Source organism: Coregonus lavaretus, assembly GCF_964263955.1.
Source record: "Coregonus lavaretus genome assembly, chromosome: 21".
Lineage (NCBI taxonomy): Eukaryota > Metazoa > Chordata > Actinopteri > Salmoniformes > Salmonidae > Coregonus > Coregonus lavaretus.
Window position 1 is genome coordinate 46,184,683 of NC_140008.1, and position 24,257 is coordinate 46,208,939.

General features: G+C 44.7%; 1 protein-coding gene across 2 annotated transcripts; it reads left to right on the plus strand.

Moving 5' to 3' along the window:
• Window positions 1–4,580: 4,580 nt before the first annotated feature.
• On the plus strand, window positions 4,581–23,983 carry LOC311148821 (BLOC-2 complex member HPS3-like). Of its 2 annotated transcripts, none has more exons than XM_084185815.1 (18): window positions 4,581–5,164; window positions 6,263–6,618; window positions 6,806–6,980; window positions 9,864–10,041; window positions 10,174–10,256; window positions 12,056–12,245; window positions 12,396–12,477; window positions 13,339–13,493; window positions 19,310–19,418; window positions 19,583–19,860; window positions 20,123–20,300; window positions 20,430–20,663; window positions 21,184–21,369; window positions 21,537–21,731; window positions 22,039–22,146; window positions 22,303–22,509; window positions 22,694–22,784; window positions 23,248–23,983. In XM_084185815.1, the coding sequence occupies exons 1-18, from the start codon at window positions 4,948–4,950 to the stop codon at window positions 23,373–23,375; spliced, it is 3,150 nt and encodes a 1,049-aa protein (XP_084041941.1). In that variant the 5' UTR covers window positions 4,581–4,947; the 3' UTR covers window positions 23,376–23,983. The 2 variants fall into 2 exon arrangements, with proteins under 2 accessions (XP_084041941.1, XP_084041942.1); XM_084185816.1 differs by having other exon boundaries at window positions 4,782–5,164; window positions 19,316–19,418.
• The last annotated feature ends 274 nt before the right edge of the window (window positions 23,984–24,257 follow it).

Sequence of the window (24,257 nt, forward strand, 5' to 3'; positions counted from 1 at the left end):
GAGGGGCCTTTGACTACCTCTCTTCCTACCCCTCTGTCTGCATACAGTACGCCCCCAGCCCAGGGCTCTTTAGCCTTCTTTCTTTATTAGCATTAGTGACCAGGCTAACACAGGGTTCTGTGTACAGTAAGGATGTGGGTCTGTGTGTGGCTGGTGGCCCTGTTTGTGAGTGTGTGTGTTGGCAGAGGGGCAGCCCCTAGCCGGATGCCCTTGTGGTGGGGTGCCAGGGCCCGGAGCTCCTGAGGGTGGCAGACAAAGGACCAGAGCAATGCTGACCTCACTGAAGGATTCATCCTCAGTCTCAACAGAGTCTATGTCGTCAGCCAGCAGACAGGGGTGAGGCTAATCAACTACTGTACATCTCTTCCTGTTTTAAGGTTGCAGTTTTTTTCTAGTTATTTGGGTTCTTCGCTCTCATGCATGCTTCAGTGTTGCTTGCCTCGAAGTGCGCATAGAAGTAATTTAGCTCGTCTGGTAGGCTCGTGTCACTGGGCAGCTCACGGCTGGGCTTCCGTTTGTAGTCCGTAATAGTTTGCAAGCCCTGCCACATCCGACGAGCGTCGGAGCCGGTGTAGTAGGATTCAATCTTAGTCCTGTATTTACGCTTTGCCTGTTTGATGGTTAGTCTGAGGGCATAGCAGGATTCCTTATAAGCATCCAGGTTATTGTCCCGCTCCTTGAAAGTGGCAGCTCTACCCTTTAGCTCAGTGTGGATGTTGCCTGTAATCCATAGCTTCTGGTTGGGGTATGTACGTAGGGTCACTGTGGGGATGACGTCATCGATGCACTTATTGATGAAGCCGGTGCCTGATATGGTATACTTCTCAATGCCATCGGATGAATCCCGAAACATATTCCAGTCTGTTCTAGCAAAACAGTCCTGTAGCTTAGCATCTGGTCATCTGATCACATCTGTACTGAGCGAGTCACTGGTTTTGCTTGTAAGCAGGAATCAGCAGGATAGAATTATGGTCAGATTTTCCAAATGGAGGGCGAAGGAGAGCTTTGTACGCATCTCTGTGTGTGGAGTAAAGGTGGTCTAGAGTTTTTTTCCCTCTGGTTGCACATGTAACATCCTGGTAGAAATTAGGTAAAATGGCTTTACGTTTTCCTGCATTAAAGTCCCCGGCCACTAGGCGCGCCGCCTCTGGATGAGCATTTTCTTGTTTGCTTATGGCCTTATACAGGTCTTAGTGCCAGCATCGGTTTGTGGTGGTAAATAGTCAGCTACGTAAAATATAGATGAAAACTCTCTTGGTAAACAGTGTGGTCTACAGCTTGTCATGAGATACTCTACCTCAGGCGAGCCAAACCTTGAGACTTCCTTAAAATTAGATTTTGCGCACCAGCTGTTATTGACAAATAGACCCAGACCGCCACCCCTTGTCTTAACGGATGCAGCTCTTCTGTCTTATCGATGCACGGAAAAACCAGCCAACTGTATATTATCCATGTCGTCATTCAGCCACAACTCGGTGAAACATAAGATATTATAGTTTTTAATGTCCCGCTGGTAGGATAGTCTTGAATGGAGCTCATCCAGTTTATTCTCCATTGATTGAACGTTGGCCAATAGGACGGATGGTAGAGGCGGGTTACCCACTCACCAACGACTTCTCACAAGGCACCCAGACCTGCGTCCCCTGTATCGGCGTCTCTTCTTCATGCGAATGATGTGGATTTGGGCCTGGTCTGGTGTCAGCAGTAAATCCTTCGCGTCCGACTCGTTAAAGAAAAAATCTTTGTCCAGTTCGAGGTGAGTAATCGCTGTTCTGATATTCAGAAGTTATTTTTGGTCATAAGAGACGGTGGCAGAAACATTATGTACCAAATAAGTTACAATGCGAAAAAACACACAAAATAGCACAATTGGTTAGGAGCCTGTAAAATGCCAGCCATCTCCTCCGGCGCATATGTTATCTTTGGTATGATTAGATAAGAGAGGTTACTTAAGGTAAAAAAAACAAAAGGAGGGTGGTTGGTTGGGCAGGCGAACCTCTAGCAACCCATAGATTGCGTGTTGGAATCTCATCATGGACAACTTTAGCATTTTAGCTAATTAGCAACGTTGCAACAACTTACTACTTAGCATGTTAGCTAACCCTTCCCCTAACCCTTTAACCTAACTCCTAACCCTAACCCTATCCTTGACCCTAACCTTAAGCCTAACCCCCGCTAACTTTAGCCACCTAGCTAACGTTAGCGACCTATCTAATGTTAGCCACAGCAAATGTAATTCGTAACATATCATTCAAATTGTAATTCGTAACATATCATACAAAATGGTTGACGGACATCCACAAGGTAATAAATACCATACCAAATGTAACATATTTGAGTGTCCCGGATTTTCGTTTACTATGGTACGTCTACCCCTGAGTCCAGGTTGGCTTACAGGGTGTGGGGAGTATTATTTTTGAATGAAACTCTCTTACCACTAAACAGGTGTATGGGCAGTGTCTGGCATCTATCTACGTTGGAATAAGTGTGGAACTCCGCAGCTATAAATGTACCATCCAACAAGGTAGAGTCTGGTTAGTAGGGTTTTGAGTTTTTCCTGGTCAGGTCAATAGGTCAGGGAAAATATACAGTATGTACTGTAACCACAAAACCCCTTCAGTTGAATGACCTACTGTGTATTGTTGCTTTAGTTTGACTAACCTGTAGTAATGACCTATAGTAGTGAGCCCTTACCTTGTGTCCAGTGCCTGCCATGGTCATCGTCAACACGTGTCCAGACTGTCCAACAGTAGAGCACCTGGATGACCCCATCATAGCGGAGACGGCCAATCTGTCCCTCCAGACATAGAACAGAAAGAGTCGCCTCCCCAACTACTTCACCCTCATCAACCTAACAGGAGCTAGCATGCAGTTCATTCTATGTTGTATGGCAGATATGCCAATTTTGCTATTGAAATAAAATGTAACTTTGCTGTTGTCTTGGAGAGGAGTAGAAGGCACTCAACCAACATGAGATGAGGTGCAACCAAAAATCATAAAAGCATTTGAAGGGAATAGATGTGACTCTCGCTCACAATTAAAAACTTGATGTTGTAACAACTATTTCAAGTTAAAATCACTTTGCTGTCATCTTCACAGTGGGTTGACCATTCAAGAGAAGGTCTCTGCTAAGGACAATCCTGACGTTGATCTGACCCAATGTAAAATGATGGACTGTGAATTTTTAATGGAGTACAACACTACAGCAACACACTGTCTATCACATTCTGAAATAGGTAAAAAGGGAAAACCAACTGGTCAAAATTATGATTTGTATGTGGCAAGCTGGCAGCTATTCAGTGGAGGAAAGTAGCCTACTGTAGACCCACATCAGCCTCACACCATTCTCAGTGATTTCACTATGTCATCATATCCAGTTTCTCTGTTTGACCAATCATATTCCGTGTTCTGTCCCCTAGCACAAGGGCTCTGCACAGGCTTTCACACCACTCTGGATGATGGCACATTTGATACCAAACTTCCCATCGAGGTCAAGTGTGAAATCTTTGAACCAGAGGTAGGAACCTTCCACAACAGTGCCATCACTGCCATGCCATGATGAAACCTCAGTAACATAGAGACAGCACAGTAGTAACCTCAGAAATAGGGCAGATAAGACCCCCCACAATGCAGGCTTTTGTTCCATTCCTGATCTGACTAAATTGTGATGTAAATTCAAGACCAAGACTAGGTCTAGGTCTAGGGGTAGGGGAAAGGGGTTGATCTCGGAGTGGGCATAATGTTCTGATTGTCCCATTTCATAAGCACTTTACAAATAAAGTTATTATCATTACTATGTCCATCTCCAAGGCTGCAAAGGCAGAGGAAGCCCATGCTAGAGAAGACAGTGGGCATCAAAGTGATGATGAGAACCATAAACATGCACACACACACTGCTTGCTGTGGGGTCGTGGTGGCCTTACCTCCCCCTCATGTGCCACCACCTCAAAGAGCCTCACCAGCAGCAAGCAACTGTCCAGGCAAGAGAAAAAACAACCTGGGACTGGACAGGTTTAAAATCTGATTGATAAACATCTTACGTTACTGCAATAACAGCTTATTAACACTTTTCTGAGATACAAAGCTATTTGGTCATGAGGGCACTATGACTCCAATACTTCCCCTCTTTTGGTCTGCTAAATGGCATATTATTATATTATTTTGCCCTGGCTGGATGTTTTTTTTGCTATCTTGGATCACAGATGTAAAGAATTCCACAACATTGTACTGTATGACAATATGAACTATGATGTGTGTGTATCAGAGAAATAAATGAATAGTTTACAATGGATATATTTTCAGTGGTCATAATTTATTGTGCAATTGTAGCCAATTCATATGGAGCCCTGGAGGTGACATTGACATATGTTTTTATACATTTAAACATGTTCTCATCTGATGTGAAGAGCAAAAGTGTGTGTTTCAAAACCATGATTAATGTCAAACAAATGACTCTCACAAATATTTATGTCACTGTAGTTTTACAGTAGATGGGGTTGTGGTGCAGGGGTATGCGTCAACATTTACAATAGCAAATGAAAGCCACAGCGCCTTACTGACAGGGAAATCAACCAATCAACGCTGGATATGGAGTTGTTGTTTCTAGTTGTCACTTTCACACATAGCACCGCATGAACTCATCAAACTCTTTCAAACTGTGTTCCTTTTTAGATATACTTAGCTTATACTTATGATTTCTGTGTAGAAAAGCGCAAGTGGAGTAAACTTACCAGGGACTGGGTAAAAAACTACTTTTCGAGTTCAACAAATTCTGCCTGCTCATCACAAGAAGGTGGGGGCATGTGATATCATGATCAAGTTATCTGGCTACTGGCTAACCTCGATAGAGACCGTGAAAACAAGCCCTGCATTGTCCGGACAGAAGCGATGTAGCTATCTTGTTGTACAAATCGTGTTTCTCGACGCAATTAACGGAAAAAAGTGAAGATGGTTCACGTATACAACTGCCACCCCTTCGCTTCCCAGCAAATCGTGCCAGCCGAACAGGAGCCGGGGTTGGTGTGTTGTGGCGGGGGTGCCTTGTTTGTGGTGTCCGCGGGAGGATGCAAGATCGAGGCATTTCAACTAGAAGAGGAGGGGTGTCCTCTTATCTGCCGCTTCGCCACCATGGGAACTGTGCAGAGCATCCTGCACAGCGAGATAGGTGTGCGACTTTCTTAATCACACTTCACCTTTCCGTCTTTGCGCAGTTGTTTACTCACATAGTTTATAAACCGAGGTACAGCATCGCGAGACTTCCGGGAACGCTTGCCAAACAGACCAGGCCAGGGTTAGAGGTTTGAAAAGTCAATGAGTGAAACATTCTTCCTTAGCTGTTAATTTTCTCGAAATCTAAAGGCACAACCTCGATTCGAGCCAATGGCTTAAGTAGTTGAACATGTTATTACTCCAACCCTTGTGAAAGTGACAAACTAACACGTTTTCATTTTCATAAAAAACTACTTTATATCAAAGGAGTGCCTTTGATTTGATGGCCTGCCCATACGAAAAAAGATTGCAGTCAGAATAGAGTGCAGCAGGGGCGCAACTTTGGTTTTAGAAGTGGGGGTGACATTATTATTATTTGTTTTTGTTTTTATCCAGTCGGATAAACACTGTAAAAAGCATATCTCGTTTTGTAAACTGGGGGGGACAGAAATGCCATTTCAGAATGTGGGGGGGACATGTCCTCTCTGCCCCCAGTGAAAGTAACTCTAGTTAGAGTGCAGTATAACTGCAGTATGCTGCAATTACTGCGTCCAAAATACCACAGTCGGCTGCAGTTACTGCACTTTTACTGCAGTTTCAAAACTGCAATCGTTTTTTTGTATGTGTGCAAATGCGCCGTTCAGATCAAGGCGACCGTTAGACCCGATGACGTTTCTATGCATGAGCTTTGCTAGCCACCGTCGCCATGACATCAGCTAAAAGTGTGATCGGGGATTTCTATTGCAGAAGCAGTTTTAGCTTCATACTGTACTGTCTTTGGTTTACTGCTGAGTGAGTGACGTGCATCAGCATGTGTGTATAGCTAGAGTTTGTGAATGCAGTCAAAGGAAAAAAAACAATAGTCTAATTTGGATCCCTCGTAAAAAGTGTCTTACATTGAAAATTAATTCATCCAGCCTAATTTCCCACAGAATATACACAGAATATAAATGAATGAATATGGAATATAATAATTTAATAACTCTCCACTCATGACAATCTCCTCATCCGTGTTCTCACCTCCTCTCCCCTCTGTCCTCCCCTGTCACCCCAGGGGACTACCTGGTGACCATCGAGGAGAAGAACAATGCCACCTACCTCCGCGCCTACACCAACTGGCGCTACCAGGCAGCCGAGAAGACCCGTGTGGGTGTGCGTCTGCTGGGCCACTTCCTGCGTGGCTCATCCCTGTGTGGAGCTCCCAAGGAGCAGATGGAGATCATTGAGATCCCGCTGTTTCAGCGTCCACTGTGTGTAGCGTGTTGTGGGGTGACAGGGGACCTGCTGGTGGGGTGTCCTAAGAGCCTGGTGCTGTTTAGTCTCAAGAGACAGGCCCTCAACGACAAGCTCTCCATCCTGGACTTTGAGCGTTGTCTGATCCTCCACCTCCCAGGACTGTCAGCCCAACAGGTAGGGGTTGGGATTTCGGTAATCTTGTTTTACCAGCCAGTTCTTTCTGTGGAACTTGTTATATTTGGTAGTATTTAGCCTGGGGAGGATGAGGTTAGGGTTTGGGAAGTTTATTCCGTAATGCAAACTTTGCATACAAAATATTATTTAATAGAGTATTTATTAACGTTGCTTTCCCTGCCTGCAGGTGGCGATCTGTGCGGGGTACATTGCCCTGCAGGCAGAGCTGGAAGTACTGGTGGTTAAGCTGGAGAGACTTCCTGGCGCCGCCCCTACCCAGAAGCCAGCTGACAAGGAGTTCCAGGACCACTCTCTGGTCCCGAAGGATATGATCACTGGAGCAGAACACGACAATGAGATAGGTAACACGACAAGCGCCACACAGTATGTTTCATGATTAACTACTCATGGTGTGATTGTGGTAATGTACAGGAACTCACCCGACCTAGAATATCTCACAATCAAATACCGACCGCATGACCTCCCAAGAGAATTATCTTCGGTCATCGTCACAGCCGTGTAAATTCCCCATCAAGCCGATACCACGATGGCTCTCAAGGAACTACACTGGACTTTGTGCAAACTGGAAACTGCACATCCTGAGGCCGCATTTATTGTAGCTGGGGACTTTAATAAAGCAAATCTGAAGAAAACGTTACCGGAGTTCTATCAACACATTTCCTGCGCCACTTGCACTTCATAAACTCTCGACCATTGCTACTCTCCCTTCCGGGACGGCTACAAGGCCCACCCCCACCCTCCCTTCAGCAAATCAGATCATGCCTCCATCCTGTCCTCCCTTTCTATAGGCAGGAACTCAAACAGGAAGTGCCCGTGGTAGGGACTGTTCAACGCTGGTCTGACCAATCGGAATCCATGCTTCAAGATTGTTTTGATCACGCGGACTGGGATATGACGGGTTGCCTCTGAGAATAACATTGACGCATACACTGACACGGTGACTGAGTTCATCAGGAAGTGTATAGGGGATGTTGTTCCCACTATGACTATTAAAACCTATCCAAATCAAAAACGTGGATAGATGGCAGCATTGGCGCGAAAACTGAAAGCGCGAACCACCGCATTTAACCACGGCAAGGTGACTGGGAATATGGTTGAATACAAACAGTCCAGTTATGCCCTTTGTAAGGCACTGTAACAGGCAAAACGTCAGTACAGAGACAAAGTGGAGTCACAAGTTAACGGCTCAGACACGAGACGTACAGTGCCTTTGGAAAGTATTCAGACCCCTTGACTTTTTCCACATTTTGGTAGGTTACAGCCTTATTCTAAAATTAATTAAATTGTTTTTTCCCCTCATCAATCTACACACAATACTCCATAATGACAAAGCCAAAACAGGATATAGAGATTTATGCCTATTTATCTTTTTCTTTTTTTTACTTAAATATTACATATACATGTGTATTCAGACCCTTTACTCAGTAATTGGCAGCGATTACAGCCTCGAGTCTTCTTGTGTATGACGCTACAAGCTTGGCACACCTGTATTTGGGGAGTTTCTCCCATTATTCTCTGCAGATCCTCTCAAGCTCTGTCAGGTTGGATGGGGAGCATTGCTGCACAGCTATTTTCAGGTCTCTCCAGAGATGTTCGATCAGGTTCAAGCCCGGGCCCTGGCTGGGCCACTCAAGGACATTCAGAGACATGTCCCGAAGCCACTCCTGCGTTGTCTTGGCTGTGTGCTTAGGGTTGTTGTCCTGTTGGAAGGTGAACCTTCACCCCAGTCTGAGCTCCTGAGTGCTCTGGAGCAGGTTGTTATCAAGGATCTCTCTGTACTTTGCTCCATTCATCTTTGCCTTGATCCTGACTAGTCTCCCAGTCCCTGCCGCTGAAAAACATCCCCACAGCATGATGGTGCCACAACCATGCTTCACCGTAGGGATGGTGCCAGATTTCCTCCAGAAGTGACCATTGGCATTCAGGCCAAAGAGTTCAATCTTAGTTTCATCAGACCAGAGAATCTTGTTTCTAATGGTCTGAGAGTCTTTAGGTGCCTTTTGGCAAACTCCAAGCGGGCTGTCATGTGCCTTTTACTGAGGAGTGGCTTCCGTCTGGCCACTCTACCATAAAGGCCTGATTGGTGGAGTGCTGCAGAGATGGTTGTCCTTCAGGAAGGTTCTCCCATCTCCACAGAGGCACTCTTGAGCTCTATCAGAGTGACCATCGGGTTCTTGGTTACCTCCCTGACCAAAACGTGTTTTTTTTTTTTTTTTACTGCGGGTTTCTATTTATTTAATCTATTTTAGAATAAGGCTGTAACGTAACAAAATGTGGAAAAATTGAAGGGGTCAGAATACTTTTTGAAGGCACTGTATGTGGCAGGAACTCCAGACAATCACGGATTATAAAGGGAAAAGCAGCCACATCGCAAACACCGACGTCTTGCTCCCGGACAAGCTAAACACCTTCTTCGCCTGCTTCGAGGGAAACACAGTGCTGCCGATGCGGGCCACCACACAGTCCTCGTGGGCGGTGGGGGCCCACATCGGTGGCTTTTCCTCAAAGCGGGCGAAGAAGGTGTTTAACTTGTCCGGGAGCGAGGCTTTTCCTTTATAATCCGTAGTTGTCTGGAGTCGTTGAATTGTGACTGTGCTGTCAATTTGCCTCTTTGATTGCCGGAGTTCATAGCTGTTCTGTTTATACACATCCATGTTCCCAGTCACCTTGCCGTGGTTAAATGCGGTGGTTGGTGCTTTTTTCAAATGCTGCCATCTGTCCATGGTTTTTGATTTGGATAAATTCGAATCGTCACAGTAGGAACAGCATCCTCTATGCACTTCCTGATGGACCCAGTCATGGAGTCAGTGTATACGTTGATACTATTCCCAGAGGCGATCCGCAACATTTCCCGTCCACGTGATCAAAACAGTCTTGATGCATAGATTCCGATTGTTTAGACCAACGTTGAACAGTCCTTACCACGGGTTCTTCCTGCTTAAGTTTCTGGCTATAGGCGGGGAGGAGCAGGATGGAGGTGTGATCTGATTTCCCAAAGGGAGGGCTGGGGTGGGCCTTGTAGCCTTCCCGGAAGGGAGAGTAACAATGGTCAAGCGTGTTCTCTCCGCGTGTAGCACAGTTGTTCTCAGATTTCCTTTATTAAAGTCCCCAGCTACAATAAATGCGGCCACAGATGCTGCAGATACTACAAACTTCACCAAAAATGGTATGGTTGTATATTCTGTCTGATTGGGTTGTGTTTACATTGTCTTTGTATTCCCCAGAGGTGAGGAAAGAGGGTCTAGCCGGTCACCTTGATCAGGATGACTTCTTCATATTCCCTAAGCACCAGGAGCTGCTGGGGGACAGGGCCAAGGACTGTGGGGTCAAGGTCTCTCTGGAGTGGACAAGCATGGAGAGTGAGGCCAGGGGCATCCTCGCTATCACTTATATCTTATACAGGTGTGGATGTACATGTGGGAGCTGTTGTCGTGTAGTATGTGTCTGTGTGTGTGTCTCTAAGTGTCTGTGTTTGCGTGCTACGTGCGTGTGTACTAGGGGTTGGTCTCATTCTATTGGGTCTCCCCTCTCAAGGCGTTTTGCTCCAGACTTCTTCCAAGGCTGCAGTGTAGAGGAGACCCGCCTGCACTCCCTGCAGTTCCACCCTGTGTTCACCAGTGAGTCATAACTTATTTACACTGTTCCTGCTTATTGAAGTAACATGTACTGTAAATACATAGGTAGGTAGGAGGCACACATACAGTATCTCACAAAAGTGAGTACACACCTCACATTTATGTAAATATTTGAGTATATCTTTGCACTGAATAAATGACACTTTGCTACAATGTAAAGTAGTGAGTGTACAGCTTGTATAACAGTGTAAATTTGCTGTCCCCTCAAAATAACACAACACACAGCCATTAATGTCTACACCGCTGGCAACAAAAGTGAGTACAACCCTAAGTGAAAATGTCCAAATTGGGCCCAAAGTGTCAATATTTTGTTTGGCCACCATCATTTCCCAGCACTACCTTAACCCTCTTGGGCATGGAGTTCACCAGAGCTTCACAGGTTGCCACTGGAGTCCTCTTCCACTCCTCCATGACGACATCACGGAGCTGGTGGATGTTAGAGACCTTGCACTCCTCCACCTTCCGTTTGAGGATGCCCCACAGATGCTCAATAGGGTTTAGGTCTGGAGACATGCTTGGCCAGTCCATCACCTTTACCCTCAGCTTCTTTAGCAAGGCAGTGGTCGTCTTGGAGGTGTGTTTGGGGTTGTTATCATGTTGGAATACTGCCCTGCGGCCCAGTCTCCGAAGGGAGGGGATCATGCTCTGCATCAGTATGTCACAGTACATGTTGGCATTCATGGTTCCCTCAATGAACTGTAGCTCCCCAGTGCCGGCAGCACTCATGCAGCCCCAGACCATGACACTCCCACCACCATGCTTGACTGTAGGCAAGACACACTTGTCTTTGTACTCCTCACCTGGTTGCCGCCACAAACGCTTGACACCATCTGAACCAAATAAGTTTATCTTGGTCTCATCAGACCACAACATGGTTCCAGTAATCCATTTCCTTAGTCTGCTTGTCTTCAGCAAACTGTTTGCGGGCTTTCTTGTGCATCATCTTAAGAAGAGGCTTCCTTCTGGGACGACAGCCATGCAGACCAATTTGATGCAGTGTGCGGCGTATGGTCTGAGCACTGACAGGCTGACCCCCCACCCCTTCAACCTCTGCAGCAATGCTGGCAGCACCCATACGTCTATTTCCCAAAGACAACCTCTGGATATGACGCTGAGCACGTGCACTCAACTTCTTTGGTCGACCATGGCGAGGCCTGTTCTGAGTGGAACCTGTCCTATTAAACCGCTGTATGGTCTTGGCCACCGTGCTGCAGCTCAGTTTCAGGGTCTTGGCAATCTTCTTATAGCCCAGGCCATCTTTATGTAGAGCAACAATTCTTTTTTTCAGATCCTCAGAGAGTTCTTTGCCATGAGGTGCCATGTTGAACTTCCAGTGACCAGTATGAGGGAGTGTGAGAGCGATGAAACCAAATGTAACACACCTGCTCCTCATTCACACCTGAGACCTTGTAACACTAACGAGTCACATGACACCGGGGAGGGAAAATGGCTAATTGGGCCCAATTTGGACATTTTCACTTAGGGGTGTACTCACTTTTGTTGCCAGCGGTTTAGACATTAATGGCTGTGTGTTGAGTTATTTTGAGGGGACAGCAAATGTACAGTGTTATACAAGCTGTACACTCACTACTTTACATTGTAGCAAAGTGTCATTTCTTCAGTGTTGTCACATGAAAAGATATACTCAAATATTTTCAAAAATGTGAGGTGTGTACTCACTTTTGTGAGATACTGTATTGTAAAGTAGGACCTATTTCTACATTCCCTCCTTCACTCCTCATCCCTCTATGTTCTATTGGTCTTCTCTCCCTGACAACCAGGTAACCAGGAAGTGTGTGTGGAGGGGGGTAGAGGGGTGGAGCCGACGTGTGTGTTCTGTTTCTTCTCGCTGCCCAACACGGGCTACGTGTACAGCGTGAGGGGCGGGGTGGAGATGGTCTCAGTCTATCAGTATCCGGAGAAAGCCCAGCAGGCCGTCCTCACTGACCTCTTCCTCCACATCATCACCAAGTAAGGACAGGACTGGACTGGGCCTCTCGAGAAAGAATACAAAGTCCATGAGACTGATATTACTGATTGATTAATTGATTGATTGATTGATTGTTTGAGTCTGGTCTTATCTACCTCTTCTAAATGTAATAGTACCTGTGTGTTTGTCAGGAATGCTCTCCAGTGTTTCTCAGTGAGGTGTGCTGCAGTGGCAGCCAGAGCTGAGGACCCTTACATCGATACCACCATGAAGGTGAGGATCACTCCACTGCCCTTAGCTAATGGAGACAGATCAACCCCGCTAACACCTACTGCTTACACCTACATCTATGCCTTAGACCTCCTCCTTATTGATCTGAAGGATGCTTTGACTGTGGCTTCCCTTCTTGTGTGTGATTGGCTGTGCTCTGATTGGCACTGCTACACAATGAGACAGGAAGCCATTAAAGTGGATCAGAGCTTCTGCAGATCTACAGATGGCTGGCTGCTTGGCTCAGATCAGTGTGTTACATTCACAAAGATGGAGGAGCTGGAAAGGGCTCAAATTGACAACCACTTACACAGTTGCATCTGGTCACAAGAATCTCATTGTTTTATGCAGTGTGTGTTTGTGTCTATGCATGTGCAAAATAATTGCTGCTATAGCTATTTTCAAAGTATTTCTGACGTTTTGTTTCATAGCGGGTAGCTAATCACACAAAGAACTACAAAGAGTCCCATATTTCCCAGAGTCTCGCGCAGCAACAGTGCCAGGGGTGCTGTGCCCACCGTGTGTGAAGTGCTGAAAGATTCATTTTTAGAAGTGCATAGAAGTTGATCGAATTTACCCGAAAGGCTACTAAAGTGTGACTTTGTCTTCGTGTTTCTTGGCTATTTACACTGCCCTGTGAGCCATATAAAAATAAAAAAAATGTAAGCCTACCTTCAGTTTCTAGTTTCCTAGTGTAAGACCATAACATCTGCAAGAAACGGTTGGCATGTAACAGCATTAATGTGATTACTTTAATGAATCCCAAAGATACACAAGTGTAATTACAATTTCACCAACTAAACATAAACAATCACCAGGTAATAAAAGTAGCTGAAGTGTAACTGGCTGTTGTGTTGTGTGCAGGCCTGTCCCCCCATCACCATGGAGGTGAGTGCTTTGCGTATCCAGCTGTTCATTGGTCTAAAGGCTCTGTGTCACGATCGCCACCACATCGTCCTGCTGACCGCTGCAGACGTGGAGACCAGGGAGGTCACAGAGAGGGCTGCACGCAGGAGCCTGTAGGTCACACACACACAGTCAGAGACTGTAGCTAGAGCTACACTTGATTAGAAAGGAAATATACCTGTGCAGTTGACTCAAATCAAACTAAATACTGCTTCAAAATCTGACCAATTCAAATTACGAGAATGCTATAGATCTATGGTAAGATATCTGATCTAGGGCTGGCCGATATATCATATTTTAAGGTATACCGGTATTGATCCACATACCGGTATTACTTTTTTCAATACCATCTATAATGGTATTTTGATACAGTGCTAAATTCATGAAAAGTTACTTCACTGTCAGTTTTGTCCTAGTTAGGTTGAGTATAAAACAATCAGAATGGAAAAGCCCATTAAAACCACTTAGAATTCATTTGTTGCCATCCTAGGGGTTGTGCACTGCTCATAAAACACATTTAGAACTTATATTATTCAGAAACATAAAATACTGTCAAAAATGTAAAAATATTGTGATACGATATTTTGGCATATCACCCAGCCCAAATCTGATCCTACCCATAGAACAACTTGCTGTGTAGCACAATTAAACAAACATTCAGTCACTACACACATCCATCATTTAGCACTGAAACTGCACTTTATTTCTTCACATTTGTGTTCAAAAGATTGCATTCGGAAAGTATTCAGACCCCTTGACTTTTTCCATATTTTGTTACAGCTTTATTTTTAAATTGATTAGATTGTTTTTTCCCCCTCAATCTACACACAATATCCCATAATGACAAAGCAAAAACAGGTTTTTAGAAATGTTTGCAAATGTATTAAAAATAAAAAACGGAAATATACATTTACATACAGTGGTGTGAAAAAGTGTTTGCCCCCTTCCTGATTTCTTATTTGTTTGCATGTTTGTCACACTTAAATGTTTCAGATCATCAAACAAATTTAAATATTAGTCAAAGATAACACAAGTAAACACAAAATGCAGTTTTGAAATGAAGGTTGTTATTATTAAGGGAAAACAAATTCAAACCCACATGGCCCTATGTGAAAAAGTGATTGCCCCCTACAACCTAATAACTGGTTGGGCCACCCTTATCAGCAACAACTGCAATCAAGCGTTTGCGATAACTTGCAATTAGTCTTTTACAGCGCTGTGGAGGAATTTTGGCCCGCTCATCTTTGCAGAATTGTTGTAATTCAGCCACATTGGAGGGTTTTCGAGCATGAACTGCCTTTTTAAGGTCATGCCACAGCATCTCAATAGGATTCAGGTCAGGACTTTGACTAGGCCACTCCAAAGTCTTCATTTTGTTTTTCTTCAGCCATTCAGAGGTGGACTTGCTGGTGTGTTTTGGATCATTGTCCTGCTGCAGAACCCAAGTTCGCTTCAGCTTGAGGTCAAGAACAGATGGCCGGACATTCTCCTTCAGGAGTTTTTGGTAGACAGCAGAATTCATGGTTCCATTTATCACAGCAAGTCTTCCAGGTCCTGAAGCAGCAAAACAGGCCCAGACCACACTACCACCACCATATTTTACTGTTGGTATGATGTTATTTTTCTGAAATGCGGTGTTATTTTACGCCAGATGTAATGGGGGACACACCTTCCAAAAAGTTCAACTTTTGTCTCGTCAGTCCACAGAGTATTTTACCAAAGGTCTTGGGGTCATCAAGATGTTATCTGGCAAAAATGAGACGAGCCATAATGTTATTTTTGCTCAGCAGTGGTTTTCGTCTTGGAACTCTGCCATGCAGGCCATTTTTGCCCAGTCATGAACACTGACCTTAACTGAGGCAAGTGAGGCCTGCAGCTCTTTGGATCTTGTTGTGGGGTCTTTTGTGACCTCTTGGATGAGTCGTCACTGCGCTCTTGGGGTAATTTTGGTCGGCCGGCCACTCCTGGGAAGGTTCACCACTGTTCCATGTTTTCGCCATTTGTGGATAATGGCTCTCACTGTGGTTCGCTGGAGTCCCAAAGCTTTAGAAATGGCTTTATAACTTTTCCATACTGATGGATCTCAATTACTTTCTTTCTCATTTGTTCCTGAATTTCTTTGGATCTCGGCATGATGTCTAGCTTTTGATGATCTTTTGGTCTACTTCACTTTGTCAGGCAGGTCCTATTTAAGTGATTCCTTGATTGAGAACAGGTGTGGCAGTAATCAGGCCTGGGTGTGGCTAGAGGAATTGAACTCAGGTGTGATAAACCACAGTTGAGTTGTGTTATAACAGGGGGGGCAAACACTTTTTCACACAGGGCCATGTAGGTTTGGATTTTGTTTTCCCTTAATAATAACAACCTTCATTTCAAAACTGAATTTTGTATTTAATTGTGTTATCTTTGACTAATATTTAAATTTGTTTGATGATCTGAAACATTTAAGTGTGACAAACATGCAAACAAATAACAAATCAGGAAGGGGGCAAACACTTTTTCACACCACTGTAAGTATTCAGACCCTTTACTCAGTACTTTGTTGAAGCACCTTTTGCAGCGATTACTGCCTCTAGTCTTCTTGGGTATGACACTACAAGCTTGGCACACCTGTATTTGGGGAGTTTCTCCCATTCTTCTCTGCAGATCGTCTCAAGCTCTGTCAGGTTGGATGGGGAGCGTCGCTGCAAAGCTATTTTCAGGTCTCTCCAGAGATGTTCGATGGGGTTCAAGTCCAGGCTCTGGCTGGGCCACTCAAGGACATTCAGAGACTTGTCCCGAAGCCACTCCTGCATTATCTTGGCTGTGTGCTTAGGGTCGTTGTCCTGTTGGAAGGTGAACCTTCGCCCCAGTCTGAGGTCCTGAGCCCTCTGGAGCAGGTTTTCATCAAGGATCTCTCTGTACTTTGCTCCGTTCATCTGACTAGATCCTGACTAGTCTCCCAGTCCCTGCCGCTGAAAAACATCCCCACAGCATGATGCTGCCACCACCATGCTTCACCGTAGGGATGGTGCCAGGTTTCCTCCAGACGTGACGCTTGGCATTTAGGCCAAAGAGTTCAATTTTGGTTTCATCAGACCAGATAATCTTGTTTCTCATGGTCTGAGAGTCCTTTAGGTGCCTTTTGGCAAACTCCAAGCGGGCTGTCATGTTCCTTTTACTGAGGAGTGGCTTCTGTCCGGCCACTCTACCATAAAGGCCTGATTGGTGGAGTGCTGCAGAGATGGTTGTCCTTCAACTCTAGGAAGAGTCTTGGTGGTTCCAAACTTCTTCCATTTAAGAATGATGGAGGCCACTGTGTTCTTGGGGACCTTCAATGCTGCAGAACTTTTTTGGTACCCTTCCTCAGATCTGTGCCTCGACACTATCCTGTCTCAGAGCTCTACGGACAATTCCTTCGACCTCATGGCTTGGTTTTTGCTCTGACATGCACTGTCAACTGTGGGACCTTTATATAGACAGGTGTGTGCCTTTCCAAATCATGTCCAATCAATTGAATTTACCACAGCTGGACTCCAATCAAGTTGTAGAAACATCTCATGGATGATCAATGGAAACAGGATGCACCTGAGCTAAATTTTGAGTCTCATAGCAAAGGGTCTGAATACTTATGTAAATAAGGTATTTCTGTTTTAAATTTTTTATAAATTAGCAAACATTTCTAAAAACCTGTTTTCGCTTTGTCATTATGGGGTATTGTGTGTAGATTGATGAAGAAAATGTTTTATTTAATCCATTTTAGAATAAGGCTGTAAACGTAACAACATTTTGAAAAAGTAAAGGGGTCTGAATACTTTCCCGAATGCACTGTTTCTCCCTTCCTGTGCTTTACAATTGTGCCTGTAACTCTTATTGTAGCGAATGCAAAGATCACCAAACCCTTACAGGGATTTTCCTAGCGATAGGTATAGAGCCCTCCAACACAACCGGTCTGGAGAGCTTCCTGGCTCGCTCCTTCTTGTAAGTCTCCTGGCCCCTTGATGGTGTATCCCCCTGTAGTCCACCTAAAATGTCCCTCAAACCCCAACCCCACTAAAACAACCCTAACATCTCCCTGTGTGGCTAGTCACTAACAGTGTATGGACTAAACATAGGACATCAGTGTTATGATATCACCTACAGTGCTTTCAGAAAGTTTTCAAACCCCTTGAACTATTCCACATTTTGTTGAGTTAGGGGGCTGTGTAGAAATATACCCACCAGTTGAAGCTCATTTACTGTACTCCTACACAATTTTAAAACTCTAAAATGCTATTTGGAGAACAGCAAAAACACAGTATCACCGCAATGTTAGGTTTATAGGTCTATGGAATGGCGTGTACAATGTACTAGTCAACCTCATCATACATAGGCTACATTGACTCATTTAGCCTACTTTTGGAACAGTGCAACGTGAAATAGATGCATAATACACAATATCAAGGCCGACTTCAAATATCAACATTAATGTGAAAATAACCGGAGCATTAAACAGCTGACTGTAAATGCAAACTATGCCAGATAAATCCTACACATGCATTGAAATAAAAGGCATATGTCAAAGGAATTACTTAGGCCTACAATCGGCAAGGATGCATCAAGATAAACAAACTCGACCAAGGAATAAAGAAAAATGTACACATTAGGCCACGCCCGTGATTTAGCACCGCTGAGTGGACAGTGCCTCGGTACAGGTAGGCATAGTGGCAGCATCTCTGTCTAGTAGCCAGCTAGAATTAGGCTATTCAGTTTGTGGGCAGTTCGACATTTTCTGGGCAGAGTTAAGTAGACTACAATTTTTATATTGAAATCATAACTGGCAGGCAGATCTTTAGAAATTGTAGGATCAATTGTAAATGGTCACTCATATGAAAAAGGTTGCAGACCCCCTGCTATAGGTTATATAAAGTCATTTGGTATTTGCATGTCTGCATTATTCGCCAGGGAAGGGAAACATTCTGAGAATATTCAAACATTGTATCAATGAACGAGGCAGCATTTTGTATCAACAAGACTGCTCCGAGAATATTAATATTGCAACATAGTAGCCAACTCGAAGGCGGCCCACAACATTTTCCCCCCGGGCCAGCTTGTCTCTGTCTGATATTATTGTGTTTGGTGCTCATTATATAGAATATACAGGCACCACATGACCACTAGAAGTAAGAAGTGAGGCCAGGCATTCACAGAAGCAAAGTAGGGCAACGTGTAGGAAATTCTGATCCTCCAACAAGCTGACCCTTTCTCCAAATCACACACACTGTTACACACAGGGGGCTTTCATATCACATGAGAGTGCTTGGCACTGCAGCCATGAGCTACTTAGGAAGGACAAGGAGAGGGAGTGTTTAACTGGCTAATAACGTCATGTCCGTTATTAGCTGTATCAGCTAGAGGCTATACAGGACATAATAATAATAATAATAATAATAATAATATGCCATTTAGCAGACGCTTTTACACACACACACACACACAATGGGTTCAGTACATGAGTCTGTAGGCCTTGTGTGTTAACATGTGGAGTTATGAAGAAAAACATGCAACATGTTTGATTCACATTAACTCCAGAAACCCTGCCCTCAATAACTTCCACTGGTGATTGTTTTTGATTTGTAGGTAGTCATGCTAGCTAGTTCCTCAAACTAACCTCTAAGGAAAAGTTAAACTGGAAAATTTTAACTGGAACTGAAACTAAATGTTTGGTGGTCTTTTACCTCATAGGTTTGTGCCACTCGTGAACTCAAATTGCGCAAGACAGTTAGCATTTTGCATGGTCCACACCAGGGTCTACTGTAACCTCTTGTGTTTAATGTTATTGGAGCTGAGCTGTAGTTTCTGACCTAGAAGCTGTAATATCTGTGGCCCAGAATGACCAGTGTTACAGAAGTGACTGGCGTTATGGAGATGAGCTGATTGTACTTCCTGCGTCTCTGACCTCTGATCCCAGGAACAGGAAGTCATCCTTCACCAAGCCCCGGGATCCCAGTGAGTTGAGTCATGGCTGGAATCTGTACGTGGTCAACACCGTCCCCCCACTCCAACTCTACAATGAGATGGTACAGCACCTCAACACCAGAACAACATGTCAACAAAAGCCTTAACATTACGAGACGTTACTCATTTTTACCATAATTTTTTATTTGGCTCTGTTGGTTGTGCTGAATGATACATTTATGCTGTTTAACTTTGCATTCAACAATGAATATTTTCTCTGGGCTAGGTAGAGTACAGTAAGAAGTATGAGGAGACCAACCCTCTGTCTCAGAGCTGTCTGCACCTGCTCAGTGAGGCCCACCTCCTCCTGAGAGCCACGCTCCTGGACCCCCGGGTGGGAAACCCTGTAGACCAGCCTCAGAGCAGTGACCAGAACCTAGCCCAGTCCCTGGGATATACAGCAACAGACAAAATAGGCAGCACCACTGACAGAACCACAGACAGACAGGAGCTGCAGCAGGCCTTCCAGGAGAGCTGTGCCCATTTAGGAGACTGCTTCAGTAGGTCAGTTGGTTCAAGATTGATTGATTGATTGATTGATATGTTTATTTATTTATGGATACAGTATGTTAGTTGATTGATATGCTAGTTGATTGATTGATATGCTAGTTGATTGATTGATATGTTAGTTGATTGATAGATTGATCTGTTAGTTGATTTGTTGACTGGTTTGCCCATTTGTCAACAACTATTTTTCAAATGTGTTACTGGTGTAGTTACTGTACACTTAATGTAAAGTGTGACCGTCTCTTTCACTGATGTGTAGGTTTGATAAGCGTGACTGCCACCTGGCCCTGCCCTACTATAATATGTCAGGCCTGTCTGTGACGGAGGTGATCTCCAGGAACAGGTGTCTGTCCAGCAGCCCCTGTGGCTACGGGAAGGGGTTCCTCTTCTTCCTCAAACACTCACTCTATGAGGAGACCATGGAGGAGCTCACTGAGGTAGCTACACCAGTCCTTGGAGACCTCCAGCCATTCCACATATTTGTTACATTCCACCACTAGCACATCTGATTCAGTAGTGTTGAATGTTGATAGTCAAGGGTTCGTGCCTGTGTGTGTGTGTTGTAGGAGACAGCCAACGAGGTGCTGGATATCTTCGGTGTGGCCGAGCCGTCCCAGCTCCCCCATGTCATAGCCAGCCCCTCCATGGTTAGAGCTAGCCCTGACAGTGGCCTGGCCCACCTAGAGCGCCTGGAGGCCATCGGAGCTCCCTCTGTACCCCTCACTCTCTCCAAGGCTGCCCTGGCCCTCCGCATGGGAGACCTGCAGCTCTACAGACAACACATGGATAGACATACAGAGGTTAGTCTGTATTGACTGTGTGTGTGTGTGTATTGAAATGTAGATTCTATTGTACTGTGATGTTTTACTGTGGATCTAAATAAAGTGGTTTGTATGTAGATGTGGTATATGTACTACTGCGTATTTCCATGATGTGTGTACATTAAAAAGGTGCATTAGGCAGAAATCGCTCCGCCATTTCCTGGTTGCTGAAATTCTAATAGTTTGCCTAATTTCATTTATGTGACAAAACAAGCAGTCATTGTGTAGAGAATCATTGTACCATCTAAACCACTGTGAAATTTATTTTCCATAACCAAAAATATTGTATTTGATGCCGGTGTACAAAACCAAAAGTAAAAGATGCAAAAAAAACGGGAAGCATAGAAATAGCGCACATAGAACAGATCTACCACTTCTTAAACCTGCTTTCAATGAGAAGGACAGATCTATAACTCAAATTTCTATGTACATTTGGTCGTGTCGCCTACAAAGTTACATATTGCAGCTTTAACTGTCTATGTACTATATACCTACCCAGATGCTGCAGGTATATGGGTTCATCGAGGAGCACAGACTGCTGCTGCATGGCAGAGGGCACGCGGTGGTGCCCACCCCCCTGGCACGCCACCTCAGGGACAACCAGGGCGGTCTGCTGGTGGCAGCCATGGTGGCGCTACATGAGAACAACAAGGTCAAACTGGACGAGGCTGACCTCTTCTTCCAGGTTAGGGTTACAGTGTTTGTGTTGTAGGTCATTCCTATAGGATTCCTGTAGGATTTCCTGCAGGATTCGATCCTAAGTATGATCTTTAAAATGTTAGAATATTTCATGCTTTTCATGTTTCATTGTGAATGTATTGAAATGTGTGTGTGTGTGTGTGTGTCCTGTAGGAGCTGTGTGGGAACCTGTCGGGGCCCCAGGGAGGCCCTCAGCTGCTGGTGGACTTCTGGGAAGCCCTGCTGATGGCCTCATCACAGGAAGCTGTCATCCAGGAGCTGCTGTTCCGCCTTACCTCTGTCTACATTGACCGCGTCACGCGCCGAGACAGCCACGGCATGAAACCGCTCAAGACCACAGACGACCTGGTGTGTTTCTGTCTCTGTAGTTTGTAGTGTTCTTGTCACTATGGCGTGATGTTCCCCAGGGTTAAAGCTAGGAGGTAGTGGAGAGGTAGTCCCACCGTAAGACTGTCTTTGTATCGGTTGTGTATCTGTTGTTGTGTAGATCAGGGGTTTTCAAACCCCTCCTCAGGGACCTCCAGATGTTCCATGGATTTTAACTATTTCACAGCCAGCATACCGGATTCAACTAGTCAACTAATCATCCAGCCATTTTATAGGTGAATCAGGTGAGCTAGTTCAGGGCTACAACAAAATGGTTTCTGTGTTGTAGATCAACTCATGTTCTCACTATGGCGTGCCGTATCCCTGGGTCAGCATCCTGACTCCAGCTCACTTCAACATCATTCAAGATGACCAGGAGGACCTTCAGAAACTACAGGTCAGTCGCTCTACATCGTCAATCAATTCATCAATCAACCAACCAATCAACTTGGAAAATAAAGCTTTGTTAAGCCTTACTTGTAAATATGTAGGATATGTAAATGTCCCACTATGATGAACAAACAATAAACCATCAATGTCCCCTCCTCCCCAGTCCCTGCTGTGCGGTCCCACTCTGGACGTGTCGTCCATCCTGCCCCTGTTGGAGCAGCTGCCAGACGGGGACAACGCGGGGCTCAGTGTGCACGTGCTCTGTGCCACCAAGCTGGGCCGCCACGAGAGCTCCATTGAGAGGCTTCTGGACCGCTGTCCTCAGGCCATCATCCCCTACGCTAACCACGAGCTGCAGAATAACCAAATGGTGGGTACTGCTGTGCACTGGAACTCTCATCCTGCTGTGAAACGCACTGCCCCAACGCCTCTGACCCAACTCCTCTGACCCTACTGCGGAACTCATAGTACTTGCACAACCTTAAATCCTCATAACCCCTTACCTCAATCCTAAGGTCTGAACTCTAACATTTGTATAACGTGATTTTGTTCAGGCTCTGTGGTGGCAGAAGCTGTTTCCTGAGCTGTGTGAGAGAACCAGAGCATCAGGGGGAGAGAACACCATCTTACTGTCTGCACTCAAAGGTACACTTAGACTAGCCTGTGATTCAAGCATAGGGTTTAACTGTAGTAAAAATGGGAAATCTGCAGTTCAAACAAAAACAAAGAAGGCGCCCCACCACTGTTTTGGTAAACAGCTGAGGGATGGGGCTGGAGAAATGTAACCAGTCCCAAATTAAGACAGCGCTATGGATGCAAGGACTGACCATCCATGTTATCGATATTATAGTTTTAACCATCTTTTGAGGCGATACAGTTTTTGTTTACAATTACATCGTTTACACACAATGGACTAAAACAAGCGTATATTTTTGGTTCTGATGGGGTACGACAGTTGAACTAAGATCATAAGGCATGTATAAGTTATATTCCTCAATAATCAATGGGTATATCATGGATTTAAAAAAAATGTATGCAGTACTCGCAGATTTCCCCTTTAATATTCAGAGCGTTTGGGCCTTAACATCTCTATTTTCCCTGACAACAGAAACGCTGGTGGTGGTTGCCATGGAGCTGAACCCACTGGAGTTCCTGGACCTGTTGCCTGATGACGGGACGGCACACTTTTTCCTGCCTCACCTGCTGAAGTGCAGCCAGAGAAATCTCATGACGTAAGAACCGCGTAGAACAGATATACAGTAGCTCTAAAAAAAAACATTTATTTCATGGTACACCCAAATTCTAGGACAGTTTAGGAAAATGCTACATTTTTGAATAAGTAGAACAAGTGTCCGTTAATCAAACAAATCATTCAAATGGTACGCTGGTTTGAATGGGAATTTCCCTTCTACCGATTCTAATTCAATAGAGGGTCCTAAACCTGGACCGTACAGGACAATCAACCACCTCGAGTGTGGAGTGAGCCTCTCAAACGCTGTAGTAATTAGTTAGAGATTATTTCCTGATTTTACGACCTCACTTTTTGTACTTCTGTTCTAAAGTATTGATGCCACGTTCCTAGTCATACCCTGCAGTGGCACTAGTCCTCTATGTAGACTCCCCGATACACTGCGAGACCTTTTCTTTACTACGGAGTATTATGAACTGGATGTTAAAAGTTACACACTGGACTGTTCTAGCTTTTCTTCTGTTTATTGGGTGAAGAGATAAGAAAAGGTGGTTGAATAACATGGAATGAAGGAAGCTTCTCTGAAAGCTATGACCTCACTGTATAACCTATTCCGATATGTTTTGCTTTGGTTCACTGCATTAATAAATGCTCTAAAAAGATTTCATGTGCATTCATCTCCTTTCACCAAGTATATATGCCAATGTTGGACAAACAAAATGATGATTTTATATTTTCTTTATTCAAAACTGATTTTACAGTATTGACATTAGACAAGAGCATCAACATTAGTAATTTAGCAGACGCTCTTATCCAGAACAGAGTGCTCGGGTTGGGGTGTAGGGTTTGAGCATAGCCTGAAGGTAGGGAGGGGCTGCTCCATAGGCAAGCACCATGGTCTTGTAGTGGACGTGAGCTGCGACTGCTGT